Source organism: Alosa pseudoharengus, unplaced genomic scaffold (assembly GCF_046254945.1).
Source record: "Alosa pseudoharengus isolate Yale_2024_CS ecotype anadromous, Long Island Sound unplaced genomic scaffold, YU_APseudo_1.1 YU_APseudo_1.1_scf_4, whole genome shotgun sequence".
NCBI lineage: Eukaryota > Metazoa > Chordata > Actinopteri > Clupeiformes > Clupeidae > Alosa > Alosa pseudoharengus.
Window position 1 is genome coordinate 29,496,947 of NW_027468774.1, and position 17,862 is coordinate 29,514,808.

At 41.3% G+C, this 17,862-nt stretch overlaps 2 gene segments (V, D, J or C); both read right to left on the minus strand.

The window, feature by feature from the left end:
- Positions 1-466: 466 nt before the first annotated feature.
- LOC143102883 (immunoglobulin heavy variable 2-26-like) lies at positions 467-923 on the minus strand. The segment is given in 2 exon segments: positions 467-795; positions 884-923. Coding segments are annotated over 2 exon segments (369 nt in total).
- Positions 924-5,417: 4,494 nt separating this feature from the next.
- On the minus strand, positions 5,418-5,854 carry LOC143102884 (Ig heavy chain V region 914-like). The segment is given in 2 exon segments: positions 5,418-5,731; positions 5,812-5,854. Coding segments are annotated over 2 exon segments (357 nt in total).
- Positions 5,855-17,862: the final 12,008 nt, after the last annotated feature.

Sequence of the window (17,862 nt, forward strand, 5' to 3'; positions counted from 1 at the left end):
GGAGTGTGTTGTTAGTTTGCATAGCCTACACATATTTGTGCACTAAGAACAATTCCAGTCAGTTTCTCATACCAAGGAGTAATATCTAGTATTATGTACAGGACTTATAAGAGTTATTGCACTAATTTGAAATATCACTCCACAGTATGAAACCAGTCATGTTGACATATTGTATTATCATCAATACAGTACTGTACAGATCACTTTCATCTGCTACAAGCCCTCAACTCCAGAGTTAATACCTTTGATGTGAGAAGAAACACTGCCCCTATATGTGTCATTTTTCTTCAGTCACAATCATGTCTGTCAATGACATCTGGTCTTGTAAATGTCTCTATTGTGTGTAAAATCTACATTACCCAACCATTCCATTCCTTTCCCTGCATGACACTGTGTGTAGATTAAAAGTCTGAATATTTGTGCTGACTGTGGAATAAGTAGGTCATGTTTTTGTACTGGTCTGCCATTAGTTTGTACAACAGTGATATCGGGCACAGTAATACACAGCTGTGTCTCCAGCCTGTAGATTCTGGGCCTGTAGAGTCACAGTGCTGCTGGAGGTGTCTCTGGAGATGCTGAACTTGTTTTTCTGTTGATCACTGTAACGTGTGTTCCCAACATTGCATATATATCCAATCCACTCCAGTGCTTTTCCTGCAGGCTTCCGTATCCAGGATGTACAACAACAGCTACTTGTCAGGTCATACCCAGCAACTTTGCAGGTGAGACTGAAACTCTGGCCAGGCTGTGTTATCATGGAACTCGGCTGAGTGAGTACCACATCACTCCTCACACCTGTAAAAGACACATGAACAATAAACAGAAACATAAACACTCAGAATGCAGGTCACTAAAATAGTTCCTAATGACTTTTAGGACTCACTGGAGGCTGCCAACAGCATAAGCAGAGCTGCAGGGATCATGGTGTGTGTAGCTGAGCTGATGGAGGTTGTTCCTCTGTACTACTGTAATAGTGGCTGAGACACACAGCCATGCTTTATATGAGGAGGGTGTGGACAGTTTGCATATGGTAAGCACTGAGGAGAGATCAATAGAATCAGAGATACATTGTGTATTTGCCAACACAGAGCATGTTCTGGCATGTTACTGTCAGTGTGTTTATGTTTGTTGGAAATATTTTTTGTCATTTTTATGTTTGTCTTGATTTGTCCTATTTCTGCTCAATCAAAATCATTCAAATTTGGCTACTTCAGGTACATTTATATATTTATACAAGGCCGTAGTCATGATCTCAACATTGGGGGGGACCAAATCTGTGGTGGGGTCTGAGGGACCCCCAAACAGAATTTCAATACATTTCCTACCATGCAAAAATATTATTAAAAATCACAAACAAGTCGTTAGTTAGGTCAGTCAATTAGGGTATTCCAAACTTTTGACAGACATAGGCAGGGCATGGATGGATTATGAACCCCTGGGCACAGAGGCCCCCCCCCCCCCCCTTCAGATAGAGGGGTCCTGAGGCATTCTCCCACGGAAGATTTTTTTATTTTTAAAAAAATGACCCACCAGATGACTTCTGGAGGGTGGAGAAGAAGCAACTTCACACAGAGGCTTGGGCTTCAGGGCCCCCTAAGCTCTTGGGCCCAGTAAGCCCATTCAGTAATCCATCCCTGGACCAGTGACTCCATTTGTGTTCAAAATGTATACTTTAAAAGAAATTACAAACTAGAGTATCTTATGATAACCTCTATATTACACAGAATGTGGTTCTTTGACTTATTACTTACACCTAAAGATTAAACTAAGGCTTAGACTCATAGGTTTGGCCTAATAAGATTTTGTCTTTTAATTTAGATTTTATTATGCTGGCGGCTAATCACACAATTTTAACATAGTTTGAAAGGGGCAGGATTCAGGAATAGGCTACTAGACAGGCCCCTCTTCTGTCTGACTAACTTCATGTTACCCCTGTATGCATTATAGACTGGCTTCTGTCAGAAATGACGTTTTGTGCCAACATGTAGAAACACTAGGCCTACTACAGCCTTTAATTGGTGAATGGAGATGCAAATTCCTTTCTTTGGTTATTGTCCGCGATTCACATTAACTGTAGGCTATCATCACATTGTAAAAGTTTTTTCCAACTTGTGTGCTGTCGCCACATTTGATCACGTTTTACCTGCATGGATGCGCGATTGAGTGCGCATCTAAATAATATGCAAGATGCAACAATCATTTCTAAGAGGCCTATAAACGGTAATTTCTGGCATTACTACTAGCATATGAATGCATTATTTATGTTGAAAGACGTGAAAAAAATGACACAGGCTTGCACAAATTCCTCATTTAAAATAAAACGTTTCACTTTCGCTATCTTTACGAGAATAGGCTACAATATGGAAAATGTTCCATTTCTGTCTGATCGGCTCCAAAAATTTATGGGATTTCCTTAGCCTGTGCTACACCTTTCCAATAAGTTTTGTGAAAATTGTACCGGTAGCTTTTGCGATATTGTTGACAGCCCTACCTCACCGCAGTAGGGTGCAGTAAATGGAAGCTTTTGATAGCGCACGCCACTAACTAAAAACGGAAAATCACCAGGACAAACCAGGGTGTAGGCTACTCTGGAACCATAGGTCACTAATTTGTGTTTGTAATTTTACGTTTGATTACATTTCTGATGCGTGTTGGTTTCCTGTAGGCCTAGTATAGCGCTTTATTCTTTCTTTCTTTTTCTATGTCCGTATAATGGGGGGGACATTTTGGTCATATTTGAATATTGGGGGGGACACGTCCCCCTCAATGTCTATGGTGACTACGGCCCTGTATTTATATGATCATATTCCCTCTTCACAAGTCTCCTTTTTCACAGTAACTCTTGTTGGATCTTTGCTGTGAGGGTGAACAATGCCCACTGTTGTCTCTACACACTGACAACTTCCACAAATAAAAGATAGAGTATCAGACAAAATTATACTGTAATTGCAGATGGTCATTTTCACCAAGTAGTGGTAAGAGCTCAGTATAATAGTGGTAAGAGCTCAGTATAATATAGTAGTGGTAAGAGTTCAGTGTAGTAGTGGTAAGAGTTCAGTGTAGTATAGTAGTGGGAAGAGCTCAGTGTAATGTAGTAGTGCTAAGAGCTCAGTGTAATTTATGAAACGTGTTTTATGAAACGTGTATCCAGAGAGGTATCTCAAAATGCATTAATCTTTGTCAAAGAGAACAAAAAAAAATCACGAATCTCAAAAAAGTTCAAATTCTAATTTTATTTCTATAGCACATTTACAGACGGCTACTGCACCAAAGTGCTTCACAATAAAGTGCTAAGTACAATAAACAAAAGAATGACCTAAGGCAGAATGGGAAAAAATTAAAAGGGCAACAAGACAATGACTGAAGGACTTAAAATAATGTCAAAAAAAGAACATATAAAAAGGTAGCCAGGGGACACTATGCACTGGCACTTCAAAAAGGAGACACTAATCAAAGGCAAGTGAAAAGAGGTGGGTCTTTAAAAGGGACTTCAAAATATTTAGAGACTTGGTTGCACGGATGTGGAGGGGGAGGCAGTTCCAGAGTCTGGGGGCTGCTACTGCAAAGGCTCTGTCCCCCTTGGTTTTTAGCCTGGACCTGGGCACTTCCAACAGCAATTGGTCAGCTGACCATATAGTTCACTGGAGGGGATGTGGTGGTGGATAAGATCAGATAGGTACGTGGGGATCAGACCATGGAGGGATTTGTAGACAGTCAGTACCAGTTCAAAATCAATGCGGTAGCAGATGAGGAGCCAGTGGAGCGAAGCGAGGACCGGGGTGATATGTTCTCGCATTTTGTACAGGTAAGGAGTCGGGCAGCTGAATTCTGAACCAACTGCAGGCGGCGGAGCTGAGAATGGTCAATGCCAGCGTATAGAGCGTTGCAATAGTCCAGTTGAGAGGTTATGAATGCATGACTCTCTCTAGATCACTCTGGGGCAGGTAGGCTTTGGTCTTAGCTATGGTTCTCAGGTGGAAAAAGCTTTTCCTGACTACTGCACTGACCTGCTGCTCAAACTTGAAGGCACTGTCAAAAATCACGCCCAGATTTCTGACAGACGGCCTGATGTTAGAGGCGAGAGGGCCCAGGGCATCGGTGGAGAAGGCCGGAGAAGTTTTGCCAGAAAGAATTATTTCGGTCTTACCGTCATTGAGGTTGAGGAAGAAAAAAGCTTCCAAACGAGTACACAATAGAGCAGCATACACAGAAACAAAGCCATAATAATAATAATAATAATAATAATAATAATAATAATACGTTTATTTTATATAGCGCCTTTCTCAAACCCAAGGTCGCTTTACATAGTAGGAAGGCAGGGAAACACAATAACAAACAAACAAAACAATACAACAGAGACAAAGGCAGGGAAACACAATAACCAACAAACAAAACAATACAACAAAGACAAGTTATCTGTATGGAACTATGTGTTGGGTGTGGAGGAGTAGTGATCATTAAACAGAAATGTCTTGAGATGTGCTTTGAAGAAAGGAAGAGAAGGACAGGCACGAAGGGGTTGGGGGAGGGAGTTCCAGAGTTTGGGGGCCAAGGCAAGGCACTGAAGGACCTGCCACCCAGGGTCTGGAGCGGGGGATTGTCAAGAGGTTTTGGTCAGAGGATCTGAGTGAGCGGGAAGGAGTGTAAGGGGTCAGGAGGTCGCAGATGTAGGGGGGAGCAAGGTTGTGGAGGGCTTTGAAGGTGAGTAGTAGTACTTTATATTTGATCCGGGACGGAACTGGTAGCCAATGGAGTTGATGGAGAATGGGGGTGATGTGTGCTGATCGTCTGGTATGGGTGAGGAGCCTGGCTGCAGAGTTTTGAATATATTGTAGTTGTGTTGAAGGGTTTTAGTGGGGAGACCAAGGAAAAGTGAGTTGCAGTAATCTAAACGGGACATAATGAAAGAGTGAACCAAAGTCTGTGCATCACTAGCAGAGAGGAAGGGTCGGACATACTGTAATGATTCACAACAGAATTTACTAAATCTAAGCAAGGCAGGTCAAACAATCCATCACAAAATAAACTCCTTGTAGGAACCTACAGATAGCAGAGCAAATGCGACGAACCAGCAAGAAAGGATGAACAGAGATTAAATACAAAGACTAATAAAATACAATGACCAACAAGTGTGCACAAAAAATGGCGGAGGAGAAAGACAGACTTCAGTTGACTATTGGGGATGTAGTGTGATGTGTGTGTGTGTGTGTGTGTGTGTGTGTGTGTGTGTGTGTGTTGAAACTTGACGAGCTAGAAGTTGAAACTTGACACTACATATTGACAGAACTTCGCCTCACTTTCTGTTGCTTTCTGTCATTTTTGAATGTTTCAAACATAATGCCAATGCCATGTTGTGTCTGTGTTGGAGAAGGGCCACAACAGATTTGAGATTTTTGTGTGAGGAAGTAGCATGTTTGTCATGGTGTGGAGTTTCGAACACAGTAATACACAGCTGTGTCCTCAGTCTGGAAATTCTTCCCTTGTAAAAACACGGTGTTAGTGCCGGTGTCTCTGGTGAAACTTATCTTGCTCTTTAATGAGCCTATAGTATCACTGTCTCCACCACCACAGATCCATCCAATCCATTCCATCTTTTTCCCTGCAGGGTGGCGTATGCAGTTTGTACAGTAGCTAGTAACCGAGTACCCTGAGATCTTACAGGAGATGGAGAATGACTCCCCTGGTTGCACAACCATATTACTCGGCTGGATGAGCTTAATACCAAGGACACCTGTAGAGGGGTGGCCAGGGCATTAGTGACAGAGAAATGTATATATGTGTGAATATTGGTTGAAACCATCTTTTACTCACAGGTAGCGGCTGCCAGCAGCAACAGTAGAGATGCTTTCGTCATGGTTACGGTGGAAGCTGAACTGCTCCTCTGAGTTCTCCAGAGTCTGGGAGCTTCTGAGGAACTGAAGCCACAAGCAGCTTTATATCAGGAGGAGGAACGCGGGAAGGGAAGACAACAGAGAGCTGGAGACACGTGCCATTAAAGTCATTAGTTAATCATTCTGTGTATTACATTATATACATGGAATTATCAATAAACATCATGTTGTTGAATTGTAGTAATTGTTCAAAAAATATGACTACACCAACTAACAAAGTAAAATACTTTACATGCCGACTATCCCCTCTTTAGGCTCTCTTAAATGAGCACCTTCCTTGACTTTGGTTGTATTTTAAATGTTTGTTTGGTTGTATTTTGAATGTTAATAAACACAACATTAAAATGTCCTGGTTGACATATCTCTGAGTAATACATACTGTGTCAGCTGAGTATGAGATAATGAATGATATGGCGCTAGAAGTTAATGCACATTTGAGGTGCTAATGCAGCCTCGGTGTGAAGCGGAGACCCCTCGATGTGCATTAAGTTATTTTACCCAATCACCATGTACATTGAATTAAATAACCCATTGCATTTATTTAAGGAGGACATTGGTTGCACATAAATTGGAAGAACACTTGCAGACGGAGTGATTTGTGATCTTAACCTCAAAACAGTACATCCTCAAGGCATGATTATCTGTTTATGACATGTTTTTGTATGTCTCTTTAAAACTGTGGAATGTTCATTTTTTGTATGTATTGTCTTCATTTTATTTATATTATTGCCCATTTTGTATAATGTGCTACACTGAAGGAGTTAAAATAATGTACAAAAGAGAACATATAAAAAGGTAGCCAGGGGACACTATGCACTATGACTTTGTTGCACGGATGTGGAGGGGGAGCCAGTTCCAGAGTCTGGGGGCTGCTACTGCAAAGGCTCTGTCCCCCTTGGTTTTAGGAGTGTGTCCTTCTTCTGACTCTTTGACTCCACCTACTGTTCAGACATAGTATGGCAAGCAAAGCAAAATGCTAAAACAGTATTTTTCTATAGGACAGTCATGGTTCAGTGCCCCTATTTTCACCATGTGGGTTTTTGTACATCTCTCCAGACACTTCTGTCATCGTGTCTCTCTGGCACAGTAATACACTGCAGTGTCTTCACTCTGTAGGCTGTTCATCTGCAGATAAACCTGATCCATGCTGTTCTCTCTGGAGATAGTAAACCTTCCTTCTACAGATTTGGAGTAGTGCTTGGTGGTTCCACCTGGTGCTGATATATAAGACACCCATTCCAGTCCTTTGCCAGGAGACTGTCTTATCCATGCTATATCAGCATTATCATCACTTATCCCAGAGTAGGTGCAGGTGAGTTTATGAGAGCTTCCAGGTTTCATTATTACAGATGCTGACTCAGACAACGTCTGTGCCTCACCACCTGAAACAAACAAGAAGGTTTCCAGCTCAAAACTTGAGTTATTATGAAATAATATGGAGGTACTCTCCTCAACCAACATATTTTACCTGTCATAAATGCCACTATTACAATCACACAGTGTATGGAATTCATCTTCGATGCAAAGTCCCTCTGTGTCCTTGGATGCAGGGATTCTGATGTAGCAGAGTATCAGTAGGTACAGTATATATATATGACACTGGTCTTAATTTGCATCAGTGCCTCTTGTCCATGGGTGGGGCGGAGTTAGCTAGTAGTGTGAGACAGAAAAAAAGACTAAAAAAAAAGATTCAAAATGAATTTATTGTTACATCCCCATATATAACTGTTTACCATGTTGTTAGTCGCTTTGGCTAAAAATGTGTCAGCCAAATGTAATGTTAGAAAGGACACATCTTTTGGTTTGGCTCTCCTTGCAGCAATAAATAATAGATAATAGCAGCAGCTGAAACATACTAGAGTGGCTGGGGTCTTTACTGACACACTGACGCTGATTTCTTGTACTGGATGGAGGGGAGCTCATATCTGATGGCACAGGCTGTCTGCAGGAGTCCCTGCTGCACTTTTTGGTTATTGGCAGTACAGCTTCCAAACCATGCAGATGTGGCACCAGTTGGGATGCTCTCTCTTGTGCCCCTGTAGAGTAATAATGTTTAGGATTTTCTCTCATTTCAATACAATCACCACTATGTACAGGACTTATAAGAGTCATTCTACTGATTGGAAATGTCCCTGCACAGTATGAAACCAATCATGTTGACATATTTGATCATCATCAACACAGTACTGTACAGTGCTCTTCACTTTCATCTTCTACAAACATTCAACTCCAGAGTTAATACCTTTAAGGTGAGAGGAAACAATGCCTCTGTCTGTGTTATTTTTTCTTTAGTCTTTAGTCACAATTATGTCTGTCAAGGCAGTCTGGTCTTGTAAATGTCTCTTGTAAGTGTGAGATTTATATTAAACCATTCCATTCCTTTCCCTGGATGACACTCTATGTTGCATGACACTCTATGTACTGTAGATTAAAAGTCTGAATATTTGGGCAGACTGTGGAATATGGAGCCTTTGTAGCCTACTAGTCTCCTATTAGCTTGTACAACAGTGATATCGGGCACAGTATTACACAGTTGTGTCTCCAGGCTGGAGATTCTGGGCCTGTAGAGTTACAGTGCTGCTGGAGGTGTCTCTGGAGATCCTGAACTTGTTTTTCAGTTTATCACTGTAAAATGTGCTTCCATCAAAGCATATAAGTGCAATCCACTCCAGTGCTTTTCCTGCAGGCTGCCGTATCCATGCTGTACAATAGGTATTTGTCAATGAATACCCAGATACCTTACAGGTGGGACTCAAAGACTGACATGGTATCATGGAACTCAGCTGAGTGAGTACTAAAGTCCTTTTAAAGGCAAGTCCCTCCACCCGGTGATATTGTAAGGCTTTTTGGGCACATAAGGCATCTTTTTCGGGCAGAACTGCGTGTGCGCAAGGCTTCACGACACACCAACCTCGCTCCAGCTACGAGATCACAACACATGATTGGCACAATGTATTCACAACATACCATATGATTGGCACAATGTATGTCAACTATTGGTGGTGGAAGGGGCGGAATATGACGACTGCCATATTGGCGTTACAAACTAACCCCATGCATTTCTATGGGAGATTCTTTGAGTGCTGTGTTTCCTCATTAGAAATTATCTGGTACCACATCACTCCTCACACCTGTAAAAGACACATGTAGAAAAATAAACACTCAGAATGCAGATCACTAAAATAGTTCCTGAATGACTTTTAGGACTCACTGGAGGCTGCCAACAGCATAAGCAGAGCTGCAGTGATCATGGTTTGTGTAGCTGAACTGATGGAGGCTGATCTTCTGTAGGCCTACTAATAGTGGCTGAGACACGTAGCCATGCTTTATATGAGGAGGAGGGTGTGGACAGTTTGCATATGGTAAGCACTGGGAGAGAGACCTAGAGAGAATCAGAAATACATTGACAGTTTAGTTGAGACGGTGCGTTTATCAACAAAGAGCATGTTCTGGCATGTAACTGTCAGTGATGTTTATGTTTATTGGAAATATTTTCTCATTTTTATGTTTGTTTGGTTTTGCCCTGTTTCTGCTTTATCAAAATAATTCAAATTAGGTTTTGCTGTACATGTTCATGAGCCCCCATGTTCATACCCCTAGCACTGTAGCTGCCTTGCTGTTCTAGCTGTTGGGTGCAGCAACTCAAGCTAGAAAGAACCGATTGTTTTCAGGGGGTTTTTTTGTACCGACAGTACTCGGTGACCTCGAGAAACAGAGATCTGAGATTCTCCTGACTTTTATGAAATAATGACTATTAATTCTACAACATCTTTTTCAGAAGCCTAAATAACTTGAACAGAAGCTGAATCTCTGATAGACTCTGGGTAATGTCGCCAATTTTGCTTGGCTGCAATGGGCAAACGCTTTTGAAAATCCAAAATCCTTCTGGTAACTTTTGTGAGGCTTGGTCTGAAGATTATGTACATCAAGTTTTGTGAAAATCAAAATGTGTGACCTGTGTTTTGCTTTTGATAAAAATCTATATCATATGAAGATGGCATCACTGACCCTTGTAGTTCTTCCGACATATGTCGGAAGAAGAACTACAAGGGTCAGTGATGCCATCTTCAATTTCCACAGTACACCAGTTCCGGCTGGCCGTTTCAGAGTTGGAACAGTATATCTTCGATATTTCAAATAAGAAGAAAACTTAAGAAGAACACTAGAGTGCCTGCTTTAGCAAGCACACTAATTATAGGAAATGATAACTGATATCAACTGATATTGTGGGCGAGGTGGAGCAGCGGTGTTGCTACCTGAGATAAAAGGTAAAACTTTGGTTGCAAAATACCAGTCACTTTACTTTACTTTAATTTATATATATATATATTTTTTTTTTTTTCAGAAATACAATGCTCTCCAGCCAGATCCAGAAGCATTATGATCCAGAAGCATTATGATTAACTGTTAATGATGATTATGTAATGATCAACAGAATATTTGTTCAGCACTGAAGCCTCTCCCATCACTGTGTGTCTCTGGCACAGTAATATACAGCCGTGTCCTCAGTCTTCAGACTGTTCATCTGCAGATACACCTGTCCCACACTGTTGTCTCTGGAGATGGTGAGTCTTCCCTTAAAAGCCAGATAGTGGTAGAAAGTAGAGGGGCTTCCTATGCTTGCGATCCATTCCAATCCTTTCCCGGGAGCCTGCCTGATCCAAGCTATCCAGTAGTCACTGAATGTGTACCCAGAGGCTGTGCAGGTCAGTTTGTGAGATCCTCCAGGACTGATGACCACTGGTTCAGATTCAGTCGGTGTCTGACCATGTCCACCTGAAAAAAAAAAAAAACATAAACTAAGATTTAAGAGTGCATGTAATACATTAACATCTTATATTGTGTGAAATGTGCTCCAACCTGCCAAGCAGACAGCCAGGAGGGTTGATACAATTATAAATGTCATTTCTAACAGGAGTGTGTGACAGTGTGTGTCATCATACCTGAAGATATAGGCTGGAGAGTCAGAGTTTTGCATAAGCTCCTCCTGACATGGAAGACTGAGCAAAATGTCTACTGGATATGTTGTACTCAAAGAGTGACCGTTATGGTCTGTAGGTATTATGACCAAAATGTGATCTGTATAATCCTGTTCTTCTTTTGAAATACCAGTAGTATGATACACTCTTCTCTCCAGCTCTTTCTGTAGCTCACCCTTTTTAGGTGAAAGTTAACTATAGTTACTATTAAATTAAATGAATGCACCTGTGATCAGAGGCGTCGCCAGCAGTTAAAAACATTAGGAGCTTAGACCATAAAGTCTAAACGGTTTTCATAATTCCCATTTGCCTGCCCTTGCTGCTCACTTTTCATAAATCAATCCACTGACTCTAGCCTCATTTGCGCCACATTGATTGAATATTATGGACAATAATATTTTGACAATTGATGGATGTAATGACCTGTTGCTATCTTGACATTTCTATATATACGTAGCTACCTAGTAGAGTGGCGTTTTGGTTCATGTTATGCTTAGCTGAAGGAGAACGAATCATTGAAGACTCACTAATTTGATTCTACAAAGGCAAATTAAGTATAGGCCAGCACTGTTTGGCCAGTTCCAAACTGTAGTGAGTGCAGGGCAGGCTGATACAGTAACAAACCTGAACTTGTAGCACAGCACACACTTAGTAGTACACATAGTACAGCATAACTCCACCACCTCGTCCTTGTTGCCTTTATGATTTACTTATAACGTTCATATACCAAAAAGGAAATGGAAACAGTGACATGCCCAAGCCTGAAATTAACTAACTGATGTTCTCTCCGGTACCCCAGAGTAACTGCACAGCGACCAGGGGAGGAATTACAAGGCGGAGGTGTTCTGAGAGGTCTGCCGGTTGCACCCACAAAGCAACGGTCTTGTAGAACGTTTTAACAAGACGTTGGCAGAGCAGTTAACCATCACTGGCAATCAACAGGCGGACTGGGTCCTTCATATTCTGATGGTTCTGTGGGCATATATATATATATATATATATATATATATATATATAGACAGATAGATAGATAGATAGATAGATAGATAGATAGATAGATAGATAGATAGCCTTTATTGTCATTGTACAGTTGCCTGAGCAATGAAATTGGGGTTGCAACATCTTAGAAAGTGCAAGCAGAGCTCCATTACCCCTCAAATTTATTTCCCTGGATGACACTTTATGTTGCATTGATCTGTGTAGATTAAAAGTCTGAATACTGAATATTTGGGCTGACTGTGGAATAAGTAGCTGGGCAATTCCACGGGAAATTGACTTTTTGTCACATCTATAACGCCAGTGAAATGCCTTGGCATTTGTATGATGTGAATGATAACATTCATTTTTTGTGCATTTTTTCTCATGTACATTCTTCAGCCAAAAATATCAAATGCTCACATTTCATGTAATCATTCACATCATACCATACCAACACATTTTATTGCCATTACGGATGTTACAAAAAACGCAATTTTCCATGGAATTGCCCAGCTCATGTTTTTGTACTGGTCTGCCATTAGTTTGTACAACAGTGATATCGGGCACAGTAATACACAGCTGTGTCTCCAGCCTGTAGATTCTGGCCCTGTAGTCACAGTGCTGCTGGAGGTGTCTCTGGAGATGCTGAACTTGTTTTTCAGTTTATCACTGTAATATGTGCTCCCAGAAGCGCATATATCCAATCCACTCCAGTGCTTTTCCTGCAGGCTGCCGTATCCATGATGTACAACAACAGCTACTTGTCAGGTCATACCCACCAACTTTGCAGGTGAGACTAAGCCCAGGTTTTTGTTCTGGTCTGCATTATACGACAGTGATATTGGGTACACAACTTTACAGGTGTTACTAAAACTCTAGCCAGGCTGTGTCATCATGGAACTCGGCTGAGTGAGTACCACGTCACTCCTCACACCTGTAAGAGACACATGTAGAAACCTAAACACTCAGAATGCAGATCACTAAAATAGTTCCTAATGACTTTTAGGACTCACTGGAGGCTGCCAACAGCATAAGCAGAGCTGCAGGGATCATGGTTTGTGTAGCTGAACTGATGGAGGCTGCTCCTCTGTACTAATAGTGGCTGAGACACATAGCCATGCTTTATATGAGGAGGAGGGTGTGGACAGTTTGCATATGGTAACTGCTGAGGAGATACCCTGATAGAATCAGAGATACATTGACAGTAATTGTATATTTGCCAACACAGAGCATGTTCTGGCATGTTACTGTCAGTGCGTTTATGTTTGTTGGAAATATGTTTTGTCATTTTTATGTTTGTTTTGATTTGTCCTGTTTCTACTTTATCAAAATCATTCAAATTTGACTTCTTTAGGTAGTGGCAAAGATTACTCAGGAGAAATCACATTTATATAATTATATTATCATATTTAGCAATGCTATGCTGTACATTCCCTCTTTACCAGCCTCCTTTTTCACAGTAACTCTGGTTGGATCTTTGTTGTGAGGGTGAACAATGTGGTCTCTACACACTGACAACTTCCGCAAATTAAAGATAGGGTATAAGACAAAATTATACTGTAACTGTGTAATAGTGGTAAGAGCTCAGTGTAGTAGTGGTAAGAGCTCAGTGTAATAGTGGTAAGAGCTCAGTGTAGTAGTGGTAAGAACTCAGAATATAGTGGTAAGAGCTCATTGTAATTTATGAAACATGTATCCTCTGCGGAGGGTGGAAAAGTCCTCAAAGATGAAATACTTACGCTATCCACGTTTTAGACCTAACAGGCTGGACCAGCATCCCATCCCTTAAGGGCTTTTTTAATATGATGACTATTCATTCCACAACATCTTATTCAGAAGCCTAAAGCACTTGAACAGAAGCTGTTCTCATAGACTGGCATGGATAGACTCTCCATAATATGCAGCCCCTGCCTCCTTCATGGTAGCACAACGTTTATGAGGGGGTTTCAGTATCTTCTAACACTCTTAAAAGACAATGCAGTGATTTGTTTTTGGATGACATCACAAAATGATAGGAAATGATAACTGATATCAACTGATATTGTGGGCAAGGTGGAGCAGCAGTTTTGCTACCTGACAAACAACAACAATACATAAACACAACATAATTTATGTATGACTTTTTTTCAGGAATGTAATGTCCTTAAGGTGAATAAGTAAACACTTAGAATTAGATAATATATGAACACTTAGTTTAATGCCGGGTATGTGGTGTAATGAGCAGCAGAGTTTTTGTTCAGCCTTGGAGCCTCCTCTGCCACTGTGACTCTCTGGCACAGTAATACACAGCTGTGTCTTCAGTCTTCAGGCTGTTCATCTGCAGATATGCCTGGTTAATACTGTCATCTCTAGAGATAGTGAAACGACCCTGAATAGCCTGAGAGTGGTAGCTAGTTGAGCCGTGCTGGATTGCGATCCATTCCAATCCTTTCCCGGGGGCCTGTCTAATCCAAGCTATCCAGTAGCTACTGAATGTGTACCCAGAGGCTGTGCAGGTCAGTTTGTGAGATCCTCCAGGACTGATGACCACTGGTTCAGATTCAGTCAGTGTCTGACCATGTCCACCTGAAAAACAAAAAAACATAAACTAAGATTAAAAAGAGTAAATATAGTGCGTTAACAACTTCTATAAATTGTGAGAAATGTGCTCCCAACCTGTTAAGCAGGCAGCCAGGAGGGTTGATACAACTATAAATGTCATGTCTAACAGGAGTGTGTGACAGTGTGTGTCATATCTGAAGATATAGGCTGGGGAGTCAGAGTTTTGCATAAGCTCCTCCTGACATGGAAGACCGATTAAAATGCCTACTGGACATGTTGTACTCAAAGAGTGACCATTACGGTGATAGTCATTTTGGTCTGAATGTATAATGTACAGTACACTCTTGTAAGGATCCTAATTCCCAGGCTGATGATAATCCTTTCAATCATATGTGGACTTTGATCAGCTACTAAGTGTGGGCCTATTGTGGACCTACTGTCACATGCTTGTCACATGTTCACAGGAACAGTTAATTAGGAACGGGAAATGTAATCAAATGTATACCTTGTCATGTATGGATTGATTCCCTCTCACTACAACAATGGTCTGTCTCATCAACAACTCACCCTGTGATCCCTATCTATCACAAACTAGGTAGCCTATTTAAGGGAAGTTCACACATTATTCTAGGAGCCTTTCTGTAGCCAGAACTCCCGCACCACTTTGGTGTGTAGCCATCATCCTCTGAGCTGGGTATGTTCATTTTCTGATTGTTTCGTATGATATCCTAATCATCTTAACTTTCACATTATTCATTTAGATGTACTTAAATGTTTGGATGAGTAACTTGTACCTGACAAATAAATTGTTATGTTCTGATCCGCATAGCTTTTCTATTGTACTTATTGACCAGAGTAGCAGTCTAGGTAACGGTGTTAGCATAATGAATAGCTAGGACTGGTTATCGCCGCTGTAGAAACTAAATCAACTGAGTGATGGCAAGCTAGAGGAACTGACCAAGTATTATACAGTGGTGGGCAGTTTGCAAGTGATGGTCTAGATTGGTCGTGGAAACCTAGCGCAGCCTGACCCTCTGGAGCATAGGAATTTTCTAGACTGTTTAACACGCTGGTGAGTATCGCAATACAGATCAGCATGTAGGCCTAGTGCCTCTGACCTTCTTTCAGACTAGTAGGCCTACATATTATGTTGAGGAACCGCCTAAATTAATCGGCAGGTGGAGGCGTCCTATAGCATTATTCCTAGATTAGAGCGAATGTAATAAGAAAACGAATCAGGCATTCTCAGAAACAGCCTGTATTGTGGGTACCCACTGTGGATAACAATGTTACATTGAACCGAAACCTTTCTAATATTGAGCGGAGTCAGATTTATTAGGTTTAACAGGGGTTTATAATCAATTGTCATATTCCCAACAGTGCGCAGAAACCACGATTTCCTTCGACCACTTCCAGTTCCCTCATTGGTCCTGAAAAGTGTCCAGTATATGGATGTCTGCTTTAGTTGACAGCACGGTAACTAGATTTCAAACAGTCAAGTTAAAGAACTGGTGTCCGTTAATGTTTGTGCAAATAGGCTGATTCATGTCCCTTGCATTTTGCAATTGCGAGGTCCATGGCAGGCGCCCCACAGAAATGTTTCATTTTGCGAGTGAGATGTCCACGCAGTCCCCTCTGCGACGCGTTCTCCCCCTAGTTTCAGAGCTATTCTAAGTGTAAAAATGCACAGAGGGCCGCGACTGTAACTATATCCTAATAGAAAACTGATAGCTTTCCTAGCTAAATGGTATAAGTTAGGCCTATTACACAACATAAATTGTGCTGGCGACCCAAATAAAATATCCTGCGACCCACCCATGGGTCCCGACCCAGTCTTTGGGAACCAATGCGCTACACAACAGCAGTTAGTAGCTGTATGCCCAGCCAATTTACAGGTGAGACCCTGACCACATGTCAGACTCAAAACTGACCAGACTGTTTCATCATGTTGTATATTTTCTTTTTTCTCCAGTATTCAGATATCAGTTCACTAAAGTCGCATATTCATTTAATTGTCGCACTTTAGAATTGTTAATGCTGACTTTTATTCGAATTCTTACTGTTGACTTCCTCAATTTTGTCCGCAGATACTTTACCTTCTATTTCTATTTGATTTGATTTGTCGATTTACTCATGATAATCATGAGCTTTTTTTGTGATTCTTCATTTAAAAAAAAAAAACTGGCAGTTTCTCTATTAAAAATTGGGACAGAGCTCCATTGTTGGCTTAACATGGGGAAAGATTTAATGTCAGTCACACAGCGTGTGGTTAATGAATGGCTTACAGTAATGGGCAGAAGTGACTGATGAGATCAGACTGCCCTCTGTTGACTGGAAAAGACTCCAATCATGTGTCAATGCTTCAGTCAGTCAGAACTGCCAGAGTTGTTTTTGTGCAGTTCTGCAGTTTCATGTGTGACTGTGGGTAGCGAGCACAGTAATACACAGCTGTGTCTCCAGGCTGCATGTTTTGCCCTCGCAGGGTGATTGTGTTACTGGATGTGTCTCTGGAGACGCTGAACTTGTTCTTCAGTGAGTCTTTATGGTCTGTGCTACCATCATATCAGATAAGATTGATCCACTCCAGAGCTTTCCCTGATGGCTGTCGAATCCAAGCTGTGTGATCGCTAGTAACTGAATAGGAGACTTTACAGTTGATGGTCAAGCTTTGACCCGGCTGGATGACCAGTGAATCTGGCTGAGTGAGCTCAACTGAATGAACACCTGAGAAAACACAAACAAGCTGTTACTCTCATGACAGTTCAAAAACACACATATACCGGTACACACACACAGGCGTGCATTCACACACACACACACACACACACACACACACACACACACACACACACACACACACACACAATACATGTGACATGGTGCCATGTGGATTCAATGTACATCCATTGAAAATGAGAAACTCACTGGATGCAGCAGCCAGCAGTAGTACCACAGATAACAGAGACATGGTTTGTGTTTAAGGTGATAATCTCATAGAAGCTTCTTCTATATATCGTTCCTGTTGGACGCTGAACATTTATAGAGGCCACACCACAACGCTCCTCAAACAGGAAGTGATGAGAAATGGATTTACATTTTTACACAAAAGGTTCAATAAATGCCATGTTAACCACTATTTCCTAATAACTAGATGTACCGCAGAGAGGTACAAAATATGACCGCCGCCCAGTCCAGCACATTTTTTCCACAAAAATAAATCACGCTGAAAGGCCTATATGATTCTAACTGTCTCACTAAATTGCATTATCCACACTCAATTCTCACTGGTATCTGCGAGACAACAAGTACCAAAACATGATTAGTTCATAGATTTCACATGTAAAATTCATTTTATACAACCCCACCTCCATCTTGCCTGTTCATAATTCTGAGAAATTGTTGATTGTTTGTGTTATGTTATGTGTGTGTGTGTGTGTGTGTGTGTGTGCGTGCTTGTGTGTGTGCCTGCGTAT